At 42.3% G+C, this 24,944-nt stretch overlaps 1 protein-coding gene across 4 annotated transcripts in view; it reads right to left on the bottom strand.

The window, feature by feature from the left end:
- vegfc (vascular endothelial growth factor c) overlaps positions 1-24,944 on the bottom strand; it is a 138,904-nt gene that overhangs the window by 92,222 nt on the left and 21,738 nt on the right. Inside the window, exons 1-2 of one of the 4 annotated variants that reach the window (XM_047364647.1) lie at positions 12,789-12,836; positions 12,634-12,662 (exon numbers count right to left, since the gene is read on the bottom strand). The exons of the other annotated variants lie outside the window; for them this stretch is intronic. Of the exons in view, the coding sequence (XP_047220603.1) occupies positions 12,634-12,636 (3 nt within the window). The 5' untranslated portion in view covers positions 12,637-12,662; positions 12,789-12,836. Of the gene's footprint in view, positions 1-12,633; positions 12,663-12,788; positions 12,837-24,944 lie in introns of those variants that run through there. 4 annotated transcript variants of the gene reach the window in all.

The raw sequence follows: 24,944 nt of genomic DNA, 5'->3' as shown, positions 1-24,944 counted from the left end.
GACCACTAAGCAACAGTCCAGTGCTGCTTCTCTGTAGCCCAGGTCAGGCGCTTCTGCCGCTGTTTCTGGTTCAAGAGTGGCTTGACCTGGGGAATGCGGCACCTGTAGCCCATTTCCTGCACACGCCTGTGCACGGTGGCTCTGGATGTTTCTACTCCAGACTCAGTCCACTGCTTCCGCAGGTCCCCCATGGTCTGGAATTGGCCATTCTCCACAATCTTCCTCAGGGTCCAGTCACCTCTTCTCATTGTGCAGCGTTTTCTGCCACACTTTTTCCTTCCCACAGACTTCCCACTGAGGTGGGAACAGCCTATTCGTTCAGAAATGTCTTTCTGTGTCTTACCTTCTTGCTTGAGGGTGTCAATAGTGGCCTTCTGGACAGCAGTCAGGTCAGCAGTCTTACCCATGATTGGGGTTTTGAGTGATGAACCAGGCTGGGAGTTTTAAAGGCCTCAGGAATCCTTTGCAGGTGTTTAGAGTTAACTCGTTGATTCAGATGATTAGGTTCATAGCTCGTTTAGAGACCCTTTTAATGATATGCTAATTTTGTGAGATAGGAATGTTGGGTTTGCATGAGCTGTATGCCAAAATCATCCGTATTAAGACAATAAAAGACCTGAAATATTTCAGTTAGTGTGCAATGAATCTAAAATATATGAATGTTAAATTTTCATCATGACATTATGGAAAATAATGAACTTTATCACAATATGCTAATTTTTTGAGAAGGACCTGTACACTGCCTGGTACAAGGAATTCTGGGATTTTAATGGCATGTCTGATGAACAGGAGGAAGCCATCCCCAATCTGTCCCCCCATTGTCAGAAGCTTAAAAACTTCCAAAATATCTAGTATGGTGAAGCATTAAAAGTTGCTCTCAGTGAAGCTAAGGGAAAACAGCCTCTGCACCAAATTTTATTCTGGACACAATGCAGTCATGCAAGGGCCAAACTCAGACTCATGAATTGCATGACAGAGAGGCATGATTCTATACTCTGGAGAACACGTTTCCTCTGAGTCCAGGGGTGGCATGCTTTACACCACTGGATCTAAAACTTTGCATTGTACTTGTCGATGTATGGCTTCAAAGTAGCTACTCAGCCATGGAAACCCATTTGAAAAGCTCTGTGGACTGTTCTTTAGCTAATGTGTAGGTCAAATGAAGTTTTGTCTGTAGCTATTGACTGCAGAAAGTCGGCAACCTCTGAGTACGATGGACCACAGAATCCGCTGACCACACTCTGATATTATGTGGCCTACCACTTTGTGGAAAAGTTACTGCCAATCTCAACTGATTCCATTGTGTTATAATACCACAATAATACCACTGAATTTTATATCTCTGTGGCCATGGAAGTGATTGGTACACCTATATTTAATTATTTGGAGGGATGAGTGCAGACCTTCACACCTGCGAGTGATCAGGCTCATCTGTGGAGCTTAAAAGGAGGTGGCTGCCAGTCATTAAACACCCGAGTGTCAACCTTAGTGGTACCTCTAGCCCTCTGAGAGATTCTTACGATTATGTAACCTTGAAAAGACTAAACTTGGCTTCTTCTCCTTCTTTAAGGTTACACTCCAGAAGATTCCTGATCAATCTGTGCAATGAAGCCCCAACGCTCAGACGCTCCCTCCTTGAAACAATAACCTCCTGGGTTTCGGCTCTACGACCGGCAGTCGTAGTTGGCTACATCTTCCCGAAGATCTGTCAGATTCAAACAGCCACCCTGGATTCAATGCCTCTTCCCAACATGGACCCTTGCCTTCACCAGTAAGCAATTACTATTCCCATCCATTCCCTCTTCATATACACGTCTACTCACCGCTCTCCCCTCGTTTTCCAGTCAAGTGCCAGACTGAACTGCTGAAGCCTCTCCCAGATCCAGCTCAAGAACACCAGCTGTTTTACAATAAAACTGTTAACCATTCCGGCCCCGTCAGTACAACCTCTTTCGACCCACCATGATGTCTTCACGTCTACTCCCAAATTCTTCTCAGGGGTTTTCAGATTTTTCCATTGAATTCCACACAATGGCTGTGGCTTCAGGCTGGAACCCCTGTGTTCTCAAGAAGGTTTTCTTTCATGCCCTAAATGACTCTATTAAAGATGAATTGGCCCTGAGGCATGAACCTAGTTCATTAGATTAACTAATTAGAATGGCTATAGAGTTGAAACAATAAACTTCATCTTTGTGTTATCTTTTCTCATCGTCTTAGTCCTACTGAATGAAATTATAATGTTAGAGATTGAGAACTGTTGGCTATTAAATTAGCCTTTGAAAAATAGTGTCATTGGTTGGAGGGCACAAGCTCCCAGTGCTGGTCTGGATCGACCACAAAAACCTCTCATATTTACAATCAGCCAAATGGCTGACATTTGAAACAAATGGCTTAACCCTAGACAATCCCGCTAGTCACTTTTCTACTCCCATTTTAATTTCAATATTACCTACTGCCCAGGCTCCAAAAATACCAAACCAGACACATTATCATGTCAGTTTTCCCCAGGGGACAAAGGCTTGCCTAAACCCATTTTACACCCCCCCCCCCCCCCCCCACATTGCTGCATTGGTACGCATTGACTGTGGGCTTCAGAAATCACACTGGACATAAAGTGATGTCGATTCTGTGCCTCTCCACTCTTCCTCCAGACTCTAGAACCTTGAATTCCAAATAAAATGCAAACTTAACTTTCATCTGAAAAGAGCACTTTGGACTTCTGAGCAAAAGTCCAGTTCTTTTTCTTCTTAGCCCAGGTAGGATTTGTCAGTGCGTAGTGGCTCTTGATGTACTGACTTCAGCCTCAGTCCACTCTTTGTGAAGTTCTCCCAATTTTTTTATTACAGGTCCTTCTCAAAATATTAGCATATTGTGATAAAGTTCATTATTTTCCATAATGTCATGATGAAAATTTAACATTAATATATTTTAGATTCATTGCACACTAACTGAAATATTTCAGGTCTTTTATTGTCTTAATACGGATGATTTTGGCATACAGCTCATGAAAACCCAAAATTCCTATCTCACAAAATTAGCATATTTCATCCGACCAATAAAAGAAAAGTGTTTTTAATACAAAAAATGTCAACCTTCAAATAATCATGTACAGTTATGCACTCAATACTTGGTCGGGAATCCTATTGCAGAAATGACTGCTTCAATGCGGCGTGGCATGGAGGCAATCAGCCTGTGACACTGCTGAGGTCTTATGGAGGCCCAGGATGCTTCGATAGCGGCCTTTAGCTCATCCAGAGTGTTGGGTCTTGAGTCTCTCAACGTTCTCTTCACAATATCCCACAGATTCTCTATGGGGTTCAGGTCAGGAGAGTTGGCAGGCCAATTGAGCACAGTGATACCATGGTCAGTAAACCATTTACCAGTGGTTTTGGCACTGTGAGCAGGTGCCAGGTCGTGCTGAAAAATGAAATCTTCATCTCCGTAAAGCTTTTCAGCAGATGGAAGCATGAAGTGCTCCAAAATCTCCTGATAGCTAGCTGCATTGACCCTGCCCTTGATAAAACACAATGGACCAACACCAGCAGCTGACACGGCACCCCAGACCATCACTGACTGTGGGTACTTGACACTGGACTCCTGGCATTTCCTTCTCCCCAGTCTTCCTCCAGACTCTGGCACCTTGATTTCCGAATGACATGCAGAATTTGCTTTCATCCGAAAAAAGTACTTTGGACCACTGAGCAACAGTCCAGTGCTGCTTCTCTGTAGCCCAGGTCAGGCGCTTCTGCCGCTGTTTCTGGTTCAAGAGTGGCTTGACCTGGGGAATGCGGCACCTGTAGCCCATTTCCTGCACACGCCTGTGCACGGTGGCTCTGGATGTTTCTACTCCAGACTCAGTCTACTGCTTCCGCAGGTCCCCCATGGTCTGGAATCGGCCATTCTCCACAATCTTCCTCAGGGTCCAGTCACCTCTTCTCATTGTGCAGCGTTTTCTGCCACACTTTTTCCTTCCCACAGACGTCCCACTGAGGTGCCTTGATACAGCACTCTGGGAACAGCCTATTCGTTCAGAATTGTCTTTCTGTGTCTTACCCTCTTGCTTGAGGGTGTCAATAGTGGCCTTCTGGACAGCAGTCAGGTCGGCAGTCTTACCCATGATTGGGGTTTTGAGTGATGAACCAGGCTGGGAGTTTTAAAGGCCTCAGGAATCTTTTGCAGGTGTTTAGAGTTAACTCGTTGATTCAGATGATTAGGTTCATAGCTCGTTTAGAGACCCTTTTAATGATATGCTAATTTTGTGAGATAGGAATGTTGGGTTTTCATGAGCTGTATGCCAAAATCATCTGTATTAAGAATAAAAGACCTGAAATATTTCAGTTAGTGTGCAATGAATCTAAAATATATGAATGTTAAATTTTCATCATGACATTATGGAAAATAATGAACTTTATCACAATATGCTAATATTTTGAGAAGGACCTGTATTATTTTTTTTGATTTTGCTTGACATTCCTGTCAGGGCTGCAGTTATCCTTGCTGCTCGTGCACTTTTTGCTACCACACTTTTTCCTACTACTCAACTCTCTATGAATATGCTTGGTTACACCCCTCTGTGCACAACCGTCTTCAATGGTATTGACCTATTTTGGCTTACCCTTCTTGTGGAGGATGTCAATGACTGTCTTCTGTCAGGTTGGCAGTCTTCCCCATGATTGTGTAGCCAAAGACCCAGAGTGAGAGATCATTTAGAGGCTCAGGAAACCTTTGCAGGCGTTTTGAGTTAATTAGCTCATTAGGGTGTGACACCATGACTTTTCTGAGATATTGAATTTATGATGGGGAGTGGTGGAGTGGAGTCTGTGAACAAGACCTTTGGCCCCTGAATGCTCCTTGGGCAGTGCACAATGGCAGAACACTTCTCCTTAAGCAGTTGGTTGAAAGCAGAGGACTATAGACTAAAGTCTATATTTTTGTTATCTATAAGCCATAATCATCAAAACAACAAGAAATAAAAGCTTGAAGTACAAAATACGAAACTTCATGATGTTGTTATTTTTTGAGATGTACCTGTAGAGTGCCATCAAAACACATTTGTCTGTCTTGAGATTTCTTCTACTTTTGCTTTTTTGTGAAACTTGGATATTTCAAATCCTTACTCTAATTTCAATACCAGAGCCCCTCTCAAAAAATACTTGAAGTTAGAATTAAGGCACCTTTTTGCCATTGCAGTGAGGGGGGTAGAGGTCAGAGCGCCTCAGTTACATACCTGAGGCAACAAGGGAGGTAGTCACACATAGAGGAGATCACCATATTCTCTTGTGATTTATAAATAGTCAAAGAGAGCTCAGAAGTCTCAAGAAACTGAAGAAATGATAGAAAGAAAGTTGTGACATCTTTTAGGAAGTTACCAAGCCATTTTTACAGCTTTGGAACTCCAGCAAACTATAGTGAGAGCCAAGAGCTCCAAAGGTTCATCAGTGACTCATCCTGGAGGTCAAAAAAGAACCCAGAGTAACATCTAAATCCCTGCAGGCCTCACCTGTTTCAGTTAAGATCAGTGTTCATGATTTATCAAGACAAAGATTGGGCAAAATTGTAAAGAGGTATGGGTTAGTTCCAAGTCCAAAACCACTATTGACCAAAAAGAACACAAAGGCTCAACTCAGATTTACCAAAAAAACATCTTGATGATCCCTAAGACTTTAAAAAAAATATTCTCTTGAGGACGAGACACAAGAGGAACATTTTAGAAGGTTTGCACCTCATCACATCTGGTATAAAATACAAATAGCATTATCGAGAAACATTTTTTTGAGCTACAGTATACATGGTGGTGATGGTCTAGAGCCGCTTAGCTTCTTCGGGACTAAAACAACCTGCTGTAATTGATGGAACCATGAATTCTGTTCTCTACCAGAAAATCCTAAAGAAGAACATCCGGACATCAGTTCATGACCCCAACTTCAAGCACACTTTTGTGCAGATCAACGGGTTCCCCTTTTGAATGGATCAAAACCAAAAATGAAAGCTTTAGGGTGGCCTAAATAACATTAAGGTCATGTCACAGAATCTCAAACAGCCGCTTATGCTGGAATGGCTCTACACAGGTTGGGTCATTTTCTATAACAATTGCATACCATCTAAATGTGGGTGTGGTTGTCTTAAGGGACGGCCCCAAAGTCCAAAAATAATGTGACCTGATTTATATGCCACACAAACACAACGTAACAATGGATGACATGGAAGTACTATTAAACTTGCTGCTCAGTCTATTGCTTTTTATAAAGTAAAAGAAGAGAGCCAGAAAAGGCTGCATGCGCAAGACAAAACACTTTAGATAAGAACAGGAAAGAGTGGGAAGCCATAGAGGGGTATTAAACCCAAGGGTACGAGCTAGATAAGGTATGAGAATAAGGTAATGGTACCTAATGCTAGCATATAATATGTATGCTGTGTGTGTTTCAGATCGCTGCAAATTTATTGCTACAAACCGTCAGTCTGGGTGTTTAACTTTAGGGTACCTTTTCTTAGAAATGAGCAATCAATGGACAAAAATTTCAATAACAAATACTTAAGTTGTACTATTGACTCTGCCTACCAGTGTTATGGTGTGTGGTGGAGCAGGACCAAAATGCAGGCAAGAGGACGGGAGCCGCATGGTAAGTTCACAAGATTTAATAATAAGTGAAAAACACTTACACAGGGAATGCAGGCAGGGTAACAGGCAAGAACACAGAGACGTGGAACTAGGGATGTAAGCAGACAATCCGGGCCGAACAATGAAAACCAGGGAACTTAAATATTGATGGAAATGCAAGGAGAACAAATGAGTTAGGAGGGGAACCAATCAGGAAAAACATGAAACAGCTGGTTGACAAGAGCTGCACAATACAGGGAGAGAACCACTAATTAACATGATAAACACGGAGAGCAGGGAGGTGACCAGAACACAAGTAAACAATGACCAAACTTAACATAAACAGGGAGGAACCAGATATATAAGAAAATATATAAACAAATGAATCCAGAACGTAGTCTAAACACAAGAATAAATCATTAACCTAATCCACTAAGAATAAGCTGACAAAACAGTAACTGAAGAACACAAGCAAGGAAGTGCAGAGGAACCAGCAACAAACTAAAACTCAAAACACAACAGAGGCGGATCGTGACAACCAGTGTATGTGCAGATAAAATAGAAAATCATATTACAAGCACATAAAACGCACTTTTTTTATTATGACAGAAGAAAATACAAACTATTTACAATAAGCAAAATGGGACAGCCTCCTACAACAAATGCGGGGGCAGAAGCAGGGGAGCTTGGAGGGTCCAAATTAAAAGAGATGGAGGAAAACCCCTTGCATTTGAAAAGAGATTGTGGAACAAAAAAACCCAACTAAGGTACATGCTCAACACGTAATTGCAAGATGAGACAGCGAGCAAAAAAATATGAGCAGAGCACATTGATACTAACTATCTTATTTATTGTCTTTAAGCAGGAGGCAATGGCTTTCATTTCAGAACAAAGTAAGCTTACCACCAATGGGTTGACTAACATAAAAGATTATTAAAGTCACAAAACACTCATCATTATCTATCATGGATTCCACTGGCTGAGGCTCAGCCACTCTTCCTCAAATTGCTCACCTGTCGATGCCAGTAAATGGCATACATTTGGTCGAACTCAGAGTGTTACAGTAGAGAGAGCGGTGACGCTCCCATAGACTTCTATAGAAAGAACAGAATGCGGAAGTCACACGGGTCATGCTGCTGCAGATACGTAGCTCCAAACACCAGCAGTATCAGCACTGAATGCAGTTTAATCTCTGTGTTTCTGAATTTTTATATCCAGTAAATTGATGGAATTGCAACATTTTTGGCATTGTGAAGCATCAGTTGACCAGTCCACACCAAAATAAGTCAACAGTGATTTTATGCCAGTTTGAGTTAATCAATTGTGTTAACCAGTTAGTTGTACTTTAACTGCACATAGCTGACTGTGAGCACAACGGGTCTTGAAGGATTTAAATGGGTCCATTTCAATCTGTCTAATTCAGCATTTTCAAATATTTAGCACTTAAATTTAGCTTTTTATGCTTCTCATGACATTGCTTTAGTGTTTGCTGGTGCCTGTGAGCAGCCATCAATGGAGTAGCTCTAGTGATGCATCTAGTATCTCCGCCACCTATCCAATGAGTGACCGACAGTCTCCTCATGTCACATTTTTTAGCCCGACTCAGCTTACTTGAAACTCCGGCCATGGAGGTACTAGGAGACTGTAAATATTACTAATGGAAAACTAATAACCAAGTAGAGCCGAGCTGCACTGAGTAGGTACTAGTTGAAAAGGGCAATAAGAGTGCGCCAAAATTCTTCTACAGTTATGTAAAAGTTTTATTACTAGTTATCATAAATGCTTGGTGGAAGTTATTGCTCCAAAGGTGACACAATCTCTTATTAGATTTAAGGGACAATAACTGTTTTACATAAGAGACAGGTTGGTTTGGATACCCTTTATCAATAATAAATGAAGTCATTATTTGAATATATACAAAATGTATATATCCATGTTATTTCTGATGTTAAAATTTGTTTGATATTCTGAAACATGCCAGTGTGACAAAATAGCAAAGACAGGTAAACCTTTAGACACATATTGTCAAACTATAATTTCAAAGGTAAGGACAGAAACCATACTGTTTTTTTGTATCCACTTACATTACATTTACATTTTTTATTGAACATTTCGAGAAATATGAGGCACATGGTCAAACTGATGCACGCACAAAAGTAAAATGTTTCTCACAAACACTGGCAGGTTTCATCATTTGTTTACAGAAAGTCTTTTGAAGTGGTGTCACAAATCCTGAAGCTATTTATGAATCACGGGACCATAACATAACTGTGCACACAGAAAGATTTTATGAGAAAAATGACCCAACAGGCTCCTTCTCTGCAGGATTGACAGCTAACACAAACAGCCAAATACTTGGATTTTCCAAGGCAGAGCCAACCAAACTCTGATGGAGAGCTAAAACCCAAAGAACAGATGGTAAAACACTCAGACACACAGCCAATGTGGAAAAGCCCTGTCAGATACATAAACACACAGAACATCAAAGCAAGGACATTTACCATGCTTTTTAAGCTTCTATATGAAGAAAAGGTTTTATGTGCTACTCACAGCTGATAGTAATTTTATATGGCAGTGAAGCACGTATAGTTTATAGTTTGTACCTCAGGTGATTAAATGCAATTCAGCCAAAAAAATAAAAACTTTTATTATATTATATATCTACAATTCAAAGCTCCAATATAATATTAGTTCAATAAGCTAAATAAACTTGTGCCTGTTGCACAAGTTTATTAAAAGCAAAGTCAAGAAAGGAATACTACACAGTACATGCATTTGTTGTTATATTTTGGGAAAAAAAAACACATTGCAGGCATTTTACATAGTTGGAACTTGATCTTAAGTTTCAAATGGAAAATCTGCAGATATTAAACCTCTTTAAGCAATTTAAATTTCAGAGCAATACAAGCTGAATAACATGAGGCAGCTTTGAAAAACAGTATTATCTGCACCAGATCATCTCTTTTTGACTAAAACAAAATCAGTAACATGACTGCATAAGCTGAAGGTGTCATAATAGCCCCTTTTCCATCGCTTATGTAAAGCCCCAGGCTTTTGAAAACCCAGGGCACATTTCTAGAATAGAATAGTCTTCATTGTCATTGTACTGGGAGGTACAATGAAATTGAGGAACAAATTTAACAGGGTAATTTCACTTTCCTGGGGCTTTACTTTCACGGGTAAGACATCCTGGTCTGGAGTAGGTCTTTCGAGATTTCCCCGAGATTTTTAAAGGCGAGGGGTTGTGTGTTGCGAGGTATAACACCACCAGCTGTGGTTATTTCGCAGGTAAGTGTACATATGTATTGGTTTAATACCATTAATTTGTCACAAAAATAAATATTTTTTCAGTTTCCGGAGCAGCGGAGCTCCGCTTACAAGCTGGTTTGGCCGCTAAGCTAAGCTAACCGGGCGGTTGTACTGGGACTTCCTCACTAACCACGTCCTGATCTCGGCCCGGCACCCTGAGATTTCCCGCCACTTATTATCCGTTTGTGGCAACTGAAGGTGAATATAAAGTGTTTAGTAGGTATGTGGTGAATATATGCAAGTACCAGAATATAAAATGTTGCAAAAGTTGACAAAAAACAGACAAAAAGTGATCAGAGTCTCACTTTAATCAAAAACGTACTTCTAGCCAAAAACAAGAATGCCTGAAAAACAGTGCAACAGTCAGATTTCTTCTCCTTTACATCTCACGTCATTTCTGCTCCTTTCACCTTTACATTCAGGGTCTACATTCTGGTGCGAAACCACGTAGTAAGTGTGTGCCAAAATGTAGTATTTTTCGCCTGAAATGGTTCACATTTTAAGTTAACTTAAAAATGAATTATAAACTGTTTTGCCACAGTTCTGTTAGAAAAACATTTAAATGCAATGCTTATGATCTGAGCAATTTTCTTGTACATAAAAATAAATATTTCCCTAAGATTGTCTTTTCATATAAACCTAACTTTTTGGAGTGTGAACTCTTTATTATTTTTAATTTTTCATAGTTTTATGCACAGGAATCTGCACCGAAACCACAGCTCCAGGTTTGGATGCAGTATCCTAAGAACTCCCAGTTATCCTCTTCACCATCGTGTCCTGTCATCATTTACTCCATTGTCTACACAGCTTCTACTTTATATAAATACTTTCTTATGATTAGACAGTCAAGGTATGAATTCTGTGTACTTCTGGACTGATTATCTGTTGTTTTTAGTCTAATAAATAAAATGTTTCCTAAAAACATTTACATTTTTTCTGTAAGTATCTGATATGAGTTTACCTGATAATAAAATAAAAGTAAGTGTGTTGATCAGTGTTTTGTAGTTATTGTAAATGAGTCATGCCATTGTGAGGCAATAACTCTGGCCAGATGCAGGGTGGTGAAAATTAAATGTAAAACAATGACTTAAACCCTTCCTGCTTATGGATCTCTAAAGCTGCTCATCATCTACTATTTATCAGTTGAAATCAGAGGTTGCGCTAGACTTTTTCATTTTTTGTCATTTTGACTGACAAGTTAAAACAAAGTCAAGTCATAATGTATTTTTACCTGTCACTTTAGTTTTTTTAAATGATTATTCGAAATTCAGTAGCATTTGTTTTCATTCGTTATAATTCATATTCATTCTAAAAAAGCTGAACAGAGAATCCACATCAACCCAATGAATGCATGTAACTTTTTCTCTGAAGTGAGAAAAAACGTTGACTGTGTTCCCAAGTAACTACATATAAACAATTAAATTAAACAACTGCATTTAAAATATGAACAGATCCCCTGCTGTGACCTAAATGCACAGTCTTACAACTTACTCCTGGCCCCCACAGACCTGAATTGCACACTTGTATGTGCTTAATCAAATGTCTGGAGTGGCATTGCTGCAGAGGCTACTGTCATGAGGTTTGGAACTTGTGCCATAGACAGACGACTTCTTGTGGATGTTGTTCTGGAGGCTGAATCTACACTCTGCCACCACACTAGAGACTGGAATTACAACCGCCACTTCAGCCAAAGTTTTCATATCAGAAAATGTTTCTCCAATCGAAGTGATCAGAAGTCAGCAAGACTCTCCGAACAAGGGGTTTCTTGATCCTGCAAGCAATGACTTTAGCGGGAGGAAACAACTAATTAACATGCTAACTCACCAGCAAGTGGTCGGGGTGTGAATTAAAATCTGTCAAAATGACTGATCTCCTTTACATCCATCATTGTTTTAAACAACCAATCAAAAACGGAAAATATTCAGTTAACGCGACCCCTAGTGTTTTGATTTTTCCTGGTGTTTCGTTTTTGTGTTTACTTGTCTTAGGACAAAGGATGAAACTTGGCTATTGTGCTAATTCCTGCATATTTACACTGCCATGAATTCTGGTAAGGTTGATTAATGTGCACTGTCCTAATCAAATAAATAAATAAATAAATAATAAATCCAGGGACTTTCGGTGGAAAAGGGGTTAATGTGTGGGTTGTTTGTAGCACAAAACTGCATACAGGAGCTCAAAAGCAGCATGGTCAATAGAATGATTTTATGACAAAATAAACAGCAAACGTACAGTGGAACAGTGGAGAAACAGGACACAAAACATAGGCAGAGAATAAGGAATGAAACAGTGTCATAATCTGCCTGTGTTAGGGGTTTTAAGTTTGAGTTCCTAGTCTGTTTTCTCTTCTCATGTTCTTCAGTTGCTGTTATTTCGGTTCATGTTTAGATTGTATATCTTTGCAGCTCTGGTTCCTCTGTTTATGTTCTTTAGTTTCGTTGTTACTTATTTCTGTTTACTTAGATGTTTTGTTGTTCCCCTGCATTCCCTGCTCACCTGTCTTAATTAGCTTCCCTTCTTCAATTGTCTTACTCTCTCTCACCAGCTGCTCCTGATTTCCCCCTAATTAGCTCCCTGTATTCATTGGTCTATTCATCGGTTTTCATGTTCTCCAATGGTTCCACCTGTTTGCTACCTGACTCCATGTAAGTTACACAGTCTGGGTTACCTTTGTAAGTTTTTCCAGTTTGTTATTATTGGTAATAAAGGTAAGCTCTGCAACTCACCATGCTGCATCTGAGCGTTGGTCTTCACGCTGGTCCGACAAGAACACAACATAGTTTAACAAATAGAGGGTATGGCAAGAAGCAAAGTAGTGGACTTTAAGCAAGAAATCAGAAGAAACCAGTAAAGAACAATGAAAACCAAACAGCTTATATACCTGGAGACAGGGAAGAGAAAGGTAGGGCCAGCAGGTGAGGGTAATCAGTTGCGAAACAGTTGAGCCTGAGACCACTGAATGCAGAGAGATGAGGGAAAGAAAAGTAATCAGAAGAATCAGACTAAATGGGAGAAATGGAGGCATTCTAACAGAGAATATCTAAATGTAACAAAGCACAAAAATAAACTATAACTAGGTGTAACCCACAAGGTTACTAAACCAATTTATTTGATTTAAATGTAGTAGCACCACAAGGTGGTGCACCAGCACAAGCTTAGTGCCATTACCATTGAATGTGATTCCAGACAGAGCCGAGCTGCTGACATGAGCACCTGCACATGTAAACGAGCTGACGAGCCTGGGTAAAGTCATATGAGTGTACGTGAGAGAGAGAGGAGCCGGTTTCACCGTGTTAAGCCTCTGTGAGAACTCCGGCAAGAAAATGCTACAGGTTATGGGGCTAGACCTCATGGTTAGCTATTGATATTAGCATGATATGAAGGAATTATTTTCATTGAACTACGTTCCTAAAACCAGTCGGAGTCACCGATGTGTTTTCCTAATGTTTTAAACCACCGTGGTACTCGCTGTATCATTGTGAACCGTGAAAATGAAATGTGAAAAAAGATCGTAAAGCTAATGCTAACCGCAGCTAGCGCAGCTGAGCTAATTAAGGTATTACATGTAATGGGAATCCCAATGGTGCTGCTGGTTAAGCTAACTTTCCACTAGCATATGAGAGAGAAAGTGATGGCATATGATGTATATTTCTGTTGATATGATACCAGTTGTGATAGAAAAAGTTATTTTTATTAATGTAAGGTGCATAAGGTTTTTTAACTGCACTGAAGTTGTTTAAATATGCATGTTGTGTTATGATTTGTGGGTGTTTTTGTTGGTTTTATTCACAGTTAAAGTTTTGAATCGTTCTTCTGTTTGTTTTCCTGGTCATGCTTTAGTTTTTGTATTCATGTTTTGCTTAGTTGTGTATTTGAATTGGGCTTCTGGTTGTGCTTTGGTTTCATGTTTTTCTAGTTAGATTTCTGTTTGTTTGTATCCTTGAAGTTCTGTTTTGCCCCTGTCATGTGTTCTGTCTGTTAATTATCTTTACCTGCTCCAAGCTAATCTGTCTCCTTGCTCCACCTGGTTTACTCTCTATATATACACTCCTGTTCAGTTATTCAGGGTGGAAACATTTTTCAAACCATGTCTTGTCTTCTGGATCACACTCATGTGTTTCATGCCAAGCCTATCTTGCCACTCTGCCCATGTCTGCTTTTGCATGTCTTGCCTGCCCGTTTATTGTTTCTATTTTGTTCCTGCCTCCTCCGTGAGTGAGTTTTTGTTTTTTATTCATTAAATCCTTTTTTTTTTTTTCCTTACCGTCATGCTGCCTGCTAGTCTGCATTCTGGGGTCCTCTATCTCGCCAGCCGTGACATGTTGGTTCAAAATAATAATTTAATACTGCTAATTTACAGTTGAAAGTGGTAAAAAGTGATATAATCTATGGTTAAAAAGATAAATGTTGATTAATAGAGCTGTTCATTGAAACTGTGTAGATATATTATGTGTGTGCATCATTATTATTATTATGTTCATAACCAGTGTAGGAAATAAAATGTATAACCTCTGTTAGTATAAGACATTGTGTGGCCTGCAGAATTGTTATTGCACAAACTTGGCCTTGAGTGTGATGAAGCAGAAAAATACTGAGAACTGTAGGGATGTGAAAAGATTAACTGGCAGAGTACTCCCTTCTCATATCAGTAGAAAACAGGGTGCAGGTGCAGGACAATGACTGTCTAAATATGGTAAGCCGGAAAAGTGTGTACGTGACTACATGTGAGAAAAAACTGTAAACAGGGCGCTGCCCATTTTAATGTGTGTTTTAATAAAAGCAATGAGCCCAGTGAGAAGCTCCGAAGTCGCCTCGGTGTGTGTCCTGATCACATGAGAGCTTCCACTGGGTCCAGGTACTTTGAATGACATACAGCTGTCTCCGTGTGATTTATTCTAATGTGTTGTGAATTCCTCCAGGTTACGGTGAATAAACGAACACGCAGAAGGCCCCTTTAAAGGGAACTTCAACAATTTGGTGACCCCCGACGTGGACAAAAAGAGAGTGTGACAGACGGAATCTTCTGACAACGGGCGCCCATTAATCTTCTAAAAAAAGGTGAGGTAGAGCCTATTTTATTAAACTCTCCGATTGAATTTATATATAGGCTAAATTAACCAGGTGTCAGTTGGTTCTGAATGTCATTTTACTCTGCTAAACTGTAAAAGAGTGTGCGTTAACTGGACGTGTTAAAACAGTCAGATAAGATTTGCTGACAGGGTCGGCAAAATTAGGCAGCTTGAAAGTTCATTTAAAGCTGAAAAAAAGGTGATATTGCTGGGAGTGGCGTCCCAAATTATTGATTGACAAATCAATAACATAAAGCTGGGTTTAAGTCCCGTGTTTTTGGCAAAACACAAAGGATTGACACAGGTTAAAGTCCTGAGAGAACTTCATCTGAATTTTTTAAACGGGTGACTGATTCATTCAGAAATTTTATGAAGGGTTAAAGGCCCATCTAGCGGACACACGGAGGAATTACACAAGCGACTGGTAGTGGAGTCGATGTTAAATCATTGGACACTCATTCTGAATTAAAATGCGGTTGGATTTTTGATTATTTGAGGGAAAATAAAATGCATTTATTGAATATAGGGTGAAGTGGCTTGTAGTGGATTGTTTCTGCAGATTTTTGCATATTTCCTGTGTGCGAGTGTCTGTCACAGACAGTGGAGTTGAATTGAGGAAGGACGAGCTGGAATGTGTGTGTGTGCGACTGAGCTGGATGATTATTTGGTGTAAAATAAAAGACAAAGTACTACATATAAGTATCTGTGGTGCGGATTATAGAAGAAATGTGAATGTTAAGTGTTTTGCTGATATTAAACGGGAGTGACTGTGACAAGCGATGACCGTGTGTGTGACCGGGTGAAGCAGCAGAGTGCTGTCTCACCATTGCGGATGTGTAAAAGCACTGTGTTGTTAACAAGGACAATACAGTGATAAGCGGATTTTATATGCATATTGTGAAGCGTTAATTGAACATTAATTTCACAGGATTTTAAACAACATGGAAGGAGAATTTCCGGAAGCCACAGTAGGGGTAGATTTAGAAACACAACTGAATAACTTGCAAGCACTGCTTCTCCAAACGAGAGGTAAGGAGGGCATGGAAAAAATAAAAAAGAAGATCGAAAAACAGGTAAGAGAACCAATGAAGGCGGATGGAATTAATTTGACGGACAAGTGGAATTTAGGTGATTGGTTTAGAAAGAAAATGAACACAGCAAAGAAAAACAGACAAGGCACAGGGTAAGTTGAATGAAGCTTCTGTCTGGTCCAAAGGTCAGTACAGGAGAAGCAAAGATAAATTTGAAAAGGAAGAACGCTTCTGGGGAGACATGCTTTTGATATTCCAAGGAGGACTTCACACAATGAAGCGGAAACAACCCAGAGGAGGAGACAAGAAGGAGGGGTCAAAATCAGCTCAGGGGATGAGCCCAGAGGAACCGCCCCCATATAGAACCTCTTCCCCATGCAGCTCCCTCACTGGTGCACCACACCACCCCTTGGTGGATTGTACCCCATATTGGAAATAGAAAATGGAACACGTGTACTGCATGGCTTGGAGATTCCAGAAGGGGGGACTGAATCTGTCAGTGGAAGTTCCGGATTATCTATGTCAGCATCTGCTGGCTCATTTCTGGATGCGGAAAAAGCAGCATTTCAGGACAGAGAGGTAAGAGAAAGACAAGGACAACATCAAAGAAGCCTGAGCAAAACAAATCCCTTTCGCTCACCCGCACAACAATCCTCCCAACCACCTTCTCTAATTTCAGTGGCTGGGGCACAGGGGCCTCCCGGGACACCCGGCCCAAGCTCTGGCTTACAAGTAGCAGGGACTGATCCGGTGGGATCAGTAGGTTTACTGCTAAGTGGATCCTGGAGGCCAGATAGGGTTTTGTGTCCCAATCCTTTTCTCACACCCACACCTTGTTACACCTCTACGCCAGCTGTAGAGCTGCAGAAAAACAGCCACAGCATACCACAGGAAGATGGAGAAGACAGAGCAGATCCGCAGCAAAACCATCCTGAGGACGGATCCCCCAATACGCAGTCAGACAGTTGGACAGTTAAGGGAACATTTAACCCGCAAAGCTGCAGCTAAACCAGAAGGCTTTAGTTATGCCCCAAAAACCAATTATCCCCTTTTACAGCAACAAGGCTCTGGAGCCGCCCCTATGTATAAACCTTTCTCGCTGGGCGACATTACGGCTCTCTGTGACAAGTTGCCCCCCATAACTGAAGGAGCAGCAGTGTGGCTCCAGACTTTAGACACCCTGACGGCAGGCACCACGCTAGCATTGGGAGATTATAGAGCAGTGGCAGGACGGTGAATGCCACACCACACATGTAGAGAGATTGAGACTGCTGCTTACACCTCAGGAGCCCCGGATTCTGACCTCTTCACCCAGCATGTCCACTGGCTAGGTGATGCATTGAGAACAGCATACCCTGTAACCGGGGGACGCACCATTCATAAGTTTGAATGGGACCCTAAAATTAACCCCGGGGAATACCTGGACCGGTGTAAATCCATGTGGCAAACTCAGACAGGGACTAATCCGGCCAATGAGGGGGCACAACGAGACTGGTTCAGAGATGCTGTCCTTAAGGGACTGCCCCAACAGGTGAAGGCCAGTATGGACGACAATCCTGACATGGCTGGAGCGGACACTGGAACTTGGGATCGCCATCTGATCCATCACCTGTCCAAAATAAGAGAGGACCATAAGAAAGATGAGGAGGAACTTAAGACCCTGCAGACCCAATTGCTAAAAATGCAGTTAGCCGAAGCAAAGCAGAAAGCAGGAGAAAAGAAGAAAGACAACAAAACTCCAAAATAATGTATGAAGGTGTGGTGTCTCAGGTCCCCCAGACTCCTCCCTTTCCTCGCCATCAGGACACAATTGCACCAAGGTCTGCAACCTCTGGTCCTTCTCATGCCCAACCAGGCCGGTTCAGGGGCAGGGGCGGGCCAAGGGGCCGTGGATTCCGTGGAGGACCACCAAAGCGATGGGGGGGTGCTGACGTTTGCTACTACTGTGAGGAGCAGGGTCTCTGGAGCCGAGAATGTCCATACAACCTTGAGGCATATGGGCGTGGGTATGGACCCAGATGAGGCCCAGGGCGACGCCCGTATCGAGGACGGGGTGGTCCACCACATGGAGGTCAACAGCAGCAACCTTCACTTCAGCTGCCAGCCTGGGATGAACCCAGCTTTGGGCCAGACCACTACTGAGGGTCCCCACAGAACCCCCCAGACAGAGGGACTGAGGACCCCTTACTGTCCGTGACAGTGTATGGAGAAACTCTTCCTTTTTTGGTGGACACTGGGGCCACATGCTCAACTATTCAACGAGCCCCTCCTACCACCCTCTCCACAAGGACTACCACTGTCATGGGGTTTTCTGGGGCTAAACAGGTCCTACCTTACACCAAACCCCTAAAAACCGAGATAGGGGGACAGACTTTGAACCACAGTTATTTGGTGTCAGCGGACACCCCTGTCAACTTATTGGGCAGAGACATGTTGATTAAAATGGGAGCCACCATTTTATGTGGACCTGAAGGACTGTCTGGGCATCTGCCCAATGGAACTCAACTAGCCTGTGGCAACAATTCCCGCCTCTCTCATGGACAGTATCTCATACAACCCCTGGCTGACCCTATGGCTGACATATATTGGGTCCTCCTGCATCCAGAAACCACAGCGGGCGGAGGCATCCTCTCATCCTTCCTTTGGTGGAAATCCTGGATCTCGACCCTGGCGCCCTACGTCTCACCCCCTGACCCGCCACATGTCACCCTCTTCTATGACAGGAATAACTGTCAGTGTTATCAGGAAAGCTTTGCGGAGGAGCTGGAGGGGACTTCCTGGGAGATCGCCACCGCAGACATTTATGTAGTCCCTGAAGGTGTCATAGCCTCCGTGCAGCTGTCTACAGAACAGGAGAACTGGTTTAAAATGTGGTCTGATTGTGTACCCCGTGTTTCACTGGCGCTCCACCCTACTCGCGAAGCCCGCGAGCTGGGAGGAGTGTTAAAACGCTCCCTAGCTCTCACCGACTGGCATTCTTTATCCACACCCAATCTCTTATTCCCCCTCATGTAACACCTACCGCATTACTAACATGTCCACAGACGTTGGCACCTTGGAACATGTGCAACTTGAAAGACATCATGGGAGAGAAAAAACAGATCATCCAATGGCTGCAGCTGTAGTTCAGAGCATGCCATCTTCACTTTGGGCTGAGGGCCCCACGGCGTGGGACTCATTCAGTGCTCTCCCATCACTTTCCAGCTTAACACTGACCGACCCATTTGGAAATTCCAGTACCCTCACAAACCAGCAGCCGAAAGTGTAATTTCTGACACCATAGAAGGGCTATGGAACGCTGGGGTGCTGGAACCAGCTAATGGCTCTTCTTGAAACACACCCATCGTACTAGTAGAAAAGAAAGGCACTGGGAAATGGAGAATGGCCCACGACTTGAGAGCTGTAAATGCAGCACTTTCCACTCCTACAGTTCCAGTGCCCAATCCTTATGTTGCTCTCACCAATCTAAACCCCGAACAACCCCGAAGCATTGATCTGGCCATCGCTTTCTTCTGCCTGCCTCTAGCTGAGGAGTGCAGAGATATTTTTGCATTCACATATAAGTCAAACAGGTACCGCTACACTCGTTTGCCGCAGGGTTTTGCTCTATCACCTGGGATATTTAATCGGCTTCAAGACGAAGATTAACCCGTAAGACTAATTGACAGGGTGTCTGATGTGTATTACTGTCTAGGGAGCAGAAGGATGGTAGAATATTACATTGGCATATTTGGACAGAATATGGAATAAAGCACGGATAGACACCCTCCAGTTAGAGGGGTCAATACTCCCTGTCAAGACTTAGAAGGTTGTAAGCATCCTTGGGACTACAAAGGCCGGACAGGCAATAGTCCTTGGGCACATGGCATGGCATTGGAGGCAGGGTCAAAAAGCATGATGACAAACATTTCCTTCTGCTCCACAGGTTGTAATGATTGTTCAACTCTTTTATGAAGCATCTCCAAGTAGTAGTGAAGTCTTAGGAGACTTCAAAAGGGGGAAATTGTGGAGATATATTATGTGTGTGCATCATTATTATTATTATGTTCATAACCAGTGTGAGGAATAAAATGTATAACCTCTGTTAGTATAAGACATTGTGTGGCCTGCAGAATTGTTATTGCACAAACTTGGCCTTGAGTGTGATGAAGCAGAAAAATACTGAGAACTGTAGGAATGTGAAAAGATTAACTGGCAGAGTACTCCCTTCTCATATCAGTAGAAAACAGGGTGCAGGTGCAGGACAATGACTGTCTAAATATGGTAAGCTGGAAAAATGTGTACGTGACTACATGTGAGAAAAAACTGTAAACAGGGCGCTGCCCATTTTAATGTGTGTTTTAATAAAAGCAATGAGCCCTGTGAGAAGCTCCGAAGTCGTCTCGGTGTGTGTCCTGATCACATGAGAGCTTCCACTGGGTCCAGGTACTTTGAATGACATACAGCTGTCTCCGTGTGATTTATTCTAATGTGTTGTGAATTCCTCCAGGTTACGGTGAATAAACGAACGCGCAGAAGGCCCCTTTAAAAGGGAACTTCAACAAAACAAAGAAGTGTTGTTAAAATATAAGTTAATGATAAGTATTTCTTATGAAAAAGACATAAATTACCTCAACTGTACTGTAACAAATATACACTCATTTAATGCTTGAATGTTGTGTATCCTGCATCTGAGTATAGATACGGAAGACAGAGTGTAAGGTGAAATTAGAAGATGTCATGATTTGAATAGAGAGTAATGATTATTTGTTCTGCACTCTATGTGTAGATTTTTCCGCTTGCCGGATTAGGACTTGATTCAGATTCCGAACTGAGGCAGTTCGGTGGCGAGCCAGAGAGGACGAGTGACTCAGACGAAATGGTGCATGGTCTGACCAACTGTGGGATCCAATCCGAGGAAATTCAGGCATCATCCCATTTCATTTGAGATACAGATAAGAACCTAACACTAGAATCTACCCGTGTAGTAACCATATGAACACAGCATTACACACATAAAACATAGAATCGAAGCTGAGCTCTGATCTTCTACAAAGAAGGAAAGACACTTTCCTTTGAGCTTTTTTTAATTTATTTTATTTTATTCCCATCTTATTTTGAAAGAACTCTATTTCTATTATTTTTTTTTTGCATCTTTTATTTCATGCACTGCAAAATATTGCTTATTTGTGACAGTAAACGGTCAACTGTAAACTTCATGGTATCGTGGTTGAATACTATTGCCAGTTCTTCGAACCTAGAGAGATAATATAAAATTATCGAGAGCCATTATAATCTTGCTGATGGATACCGCTCAAATTGTTTTGAAACCAGATGATTAAAAGAGAATAGTTATATCATGGCCAAACAGAAATATTTGTAGGAATGAAACACTTCGGCCTGGTCTTTGACTTCCTATCTATTATGACGTTATACAGGTAGTGATAACATCTCGGACTGCGCATATTAAGAATGGGAAAACGTAAAAAGTACAATTGGCAGTACTGGCAATTGTTTCTTTATGTCAAGGGCAACCTCTTTAATATAAACAGTAAGACAAATCATACATTTTAACACAAAAACACCCACACCATGCTCAAGTATACTCAAACTCTCACGTATAAACGGTATGGTACTTCAAGAGACAAAATAAGACAATACATAATGATACAAAATACTATGCATATCCCTGTAAGGATTAAGTCCAGAATGAATGAATCTTTGTTTTTATTGAAAGCAAGAGCAAGATGTTTTACAATAAGTAAATAAAGACAACTTAGAAATATGTAAAGGGATACATCTAAGTTAGGGAAGCAAATTATTCCAAGCTGATGGAGCTTTAAACTGAAATGCCAAATTTCTTTCCTAAATCTCCTTTTATTCCTCCATGAGCAGGTGTGCAACAAAACTGGAATGTGATTTATTTTTGTCTTATTCTTTGTGTATAATAGTGAAACTAACAAGAGTCGTCGAGAGTAGTTCCTTTAAGAGCAATGCTGTAGACAGTGGGGTCGATTCTGGGGACCAAGGGCCGTGGGGACTCCAAGGGGTGTGACCGCCAACAGGGTGTGGTAGCTCAAACACTCACACTCGAAGAAAGTTAGCTGTGGTTAGACAAGCGGGAGAAGATGTCTGCAAAATATTCAGTTATACAATTTGACTACATATATCATGAAGAATTTATTTGTAAAACAACATCCAGAAGAAGGCATCCAGCGACTTGTAAATTCCGCAATGTTCGCTTGCAGATGGAGGGGAGGTTGCTTAGCTTGCAAACGGTGAGGACTATGTCAAATTTTTGTCGTCACTTAGAAAGGAAGCACAAATGTGTAAGTGATGTAGGTAAAGATAGCTAGCTAACATTAGCAATCTGCCTCTGTACCAAAATTATTTACCCCTTACACAAAGAGATTTAGTCAATATTAGGTATACATATTAAGTTGGATACCTGTGTACAGTATATACTGTACACAGTATATACTGTACTCTTGGGACCAGGATACCCCAGGCCACAGTTCGATGATTGACTTTGTTGTCGTGTCATCTGGTCTGCAGCTGCATGTCTTGGACACTCGAGTGAAGAGGGGAGCGGAGCTTTCCACTGACCACTACCTGGCGGTGAGCTGGCTCCGATGGTGGGGGAGGATGCCAGTCAGGCCTGGCAGGCCAAAACAAATCTTGAGGGTCTGCTGGGAACGCCTGGCGGAGTCTCCCATGAGGCGGAGCTTCAACTCCCACCTCCGGGAGAGCTTCAAACACATTCCGGGGGAGGTGGGGGACATTGAGTCCGAGTGGGCCATGTTCCGTGCCTCCATTGCTGAGGTGGCTTACCCGAGCTGTGGTCGCAAGGTTGTTGGTGCCTGTTGTGGCAGCAATCCTCGAACCCGCTGGTGGACACCGGCAGTGAGGGATGCTGTCAGGCTGAAGGAGTCCTATCGGGTCTTTTTGGCCTGTGGGACTCCGGAAGCAGCTCATGGGTATCGGCAGTCCAAGCGGCATGCGGCTCGGGTGGTTGCTGAGGCAAAGACTTGGGCGCGGAAAATGACTTCCGTATGGCTTTGGGGCAATTCTGGTCCACCATCTGGTGTCCAACTATAGGGGAGTCACACTCTTAAGCCTCCCTGGTAAGATCTATTGGGGGGTTCTGGAGAGGAGGGATATCCGTCGGATAGCCGATCCTCGGATTCAAGAAGAGCAATGTGGTTTTCGTCCTGGCCGTGGAACACTGGATTAGCTCTACACCCTTAGCAGGGTCCTGGAGGCTGCATGGGAGTTTGCCCAACCAGTCTACATGTGCTTTGTGGACTTAGAGAGGGTGTTCGACCGTGTCCCTCTCGGAATCCTGTGGTGGGTACTCCGGGATTATGGGGTACCAGGCCCTTTGATACGGGCTGTTAGGTCCGGGTATGACCGGTGCTTGGTCCGCATTGTAGGCAGTAAGTCGGACTCATTTCCGGTGAGGGTTGGACATCGCCAAGGTTGCCCTTTGTCACCGATTCTGTTCATAACTTTTAAGGACAGAATTTCTAGGTGCAACCAAGGTGTTGAGGGGATCCAGTTTTCTGACCTTAGGATTGCGTCTCTGCTTTTTGCGGATGATGTGGTCCTTTGGGCCTTATCAGCTCATGATCTTCTGCTCTCACTGAAGCAGTTTGCAGCCGAGTGTGAAGTGGCCGGGATGAGAATCGGTGCCTCCAGGTCCGAGGCCATGGTCTTAAGCTGGAAAAGGGTAGAGTGCCATTTCCGAGTGAGAGACTGGAGGGACTATGTTTCTCGGCCCTGGGAACACCTTGGGATTCCCCCGGACAAGCTAGCCCAAGTGGCTGGGGAAAGGGAAGTCTGGGTTTCTTTGCTTAGGCTGCTGCCTCCAGATATTTTACTGATTCCTCTTCCCTAGTATTTAGGTTATTGGAGCACAAAGCAGGGCAACAGACAGATGTCGCACAGCCATCTATATCATTTGTTACACAAAAAGTGCAGGTCTACAGCCTACAATTGCCAAAGCAGAAAGCCATTGCTCAAGATTTGATAACTCGGTGTTGTCTGACGTTAATTCAGTGGACAAAGAATTGCCCTGGTCAACATGTGAAAATCTTTCCTACTCATCACACTCTGCAGTTTGTAGTGACTGACAGCATGAAGGAGGTTTGGGCCATTTCTTGCACCATAGCCAAAACATCACAGTTCATTACTCTATTACCTAGCATCTCACAATTAAAAGACAAGTTTGAGTCTATATTTGGCAGTAACAGGACTGCTCCAGTTGCAAACATTACTCACTGGAACAGTACATTCAAACAAGTACACACTCACAGCTCTGGATCACAAAGCCTTAAACGAAATGTGCAGCAAGGATTACAAGGATGTTGTGTGCCCATGAGTGGAACCAAACGCTTCTCTTAATTATATATATGAAGATTTATTGAAGCCAAATAATCCCTATATACCATTATTCTGGTCCAAAAACCTTCACCTAACAATGATAATAAAAGAAAAAAATATATATGCGCATTTAGTGTCTATGAAGATCAAACCAGTAGTTATCAGCTGACAAAACGGTGGGGCCACGCCCCTTTAGCCACAACTAGCTGATCGCTCCAAATCTTAACAAAGAGTCATAAAACTCTGAGGCGGGAACTCAGTGGAAAATCTCCAGCAATAAAATAGGAACAGAGAATGGTCGGGCGAGGCCCAGACCGCAGTTGCTTTGAATGAAAACTTGTAAAAGTCCAACTTCTAACTCCAGGCTGATTTGAGATCAGCCGGACAAAACATTAACCACGCACGATTCAGCAGCGCTTGCGCACCAAATCAAAACACAGCTCAGCATGACATAATTCAATCAGTATTGCATGCAACAAGTTAATACCTTAGATTAACTACTGGTGATTCTAAATTCTCTTTCATTATGCCTCATCCTGCCCAGACTTCTAAATGCACCTATCCGGTTTAATATGA

This window comes from Girardinichthys multiradiatus, chromosome 5, assembly GCF_021462225.1.
Source record: "Girardinichthys multiradiatus isolate DD_20200921_A chromosome 5, DD_fGirMul_XY1, whole genome shotgun sequence".
NCBI lineage: Eukaryota > Metazoa > Chordata > Actinopteri > Cyprinodontiformes > Goodeidae > Girardinichthys > Girardinichthys multiradiatus.
Note: the sequence above shows the minus strand (reverse complement) of the source record. Positions and strands in the feature narration are given on the sequence as shown.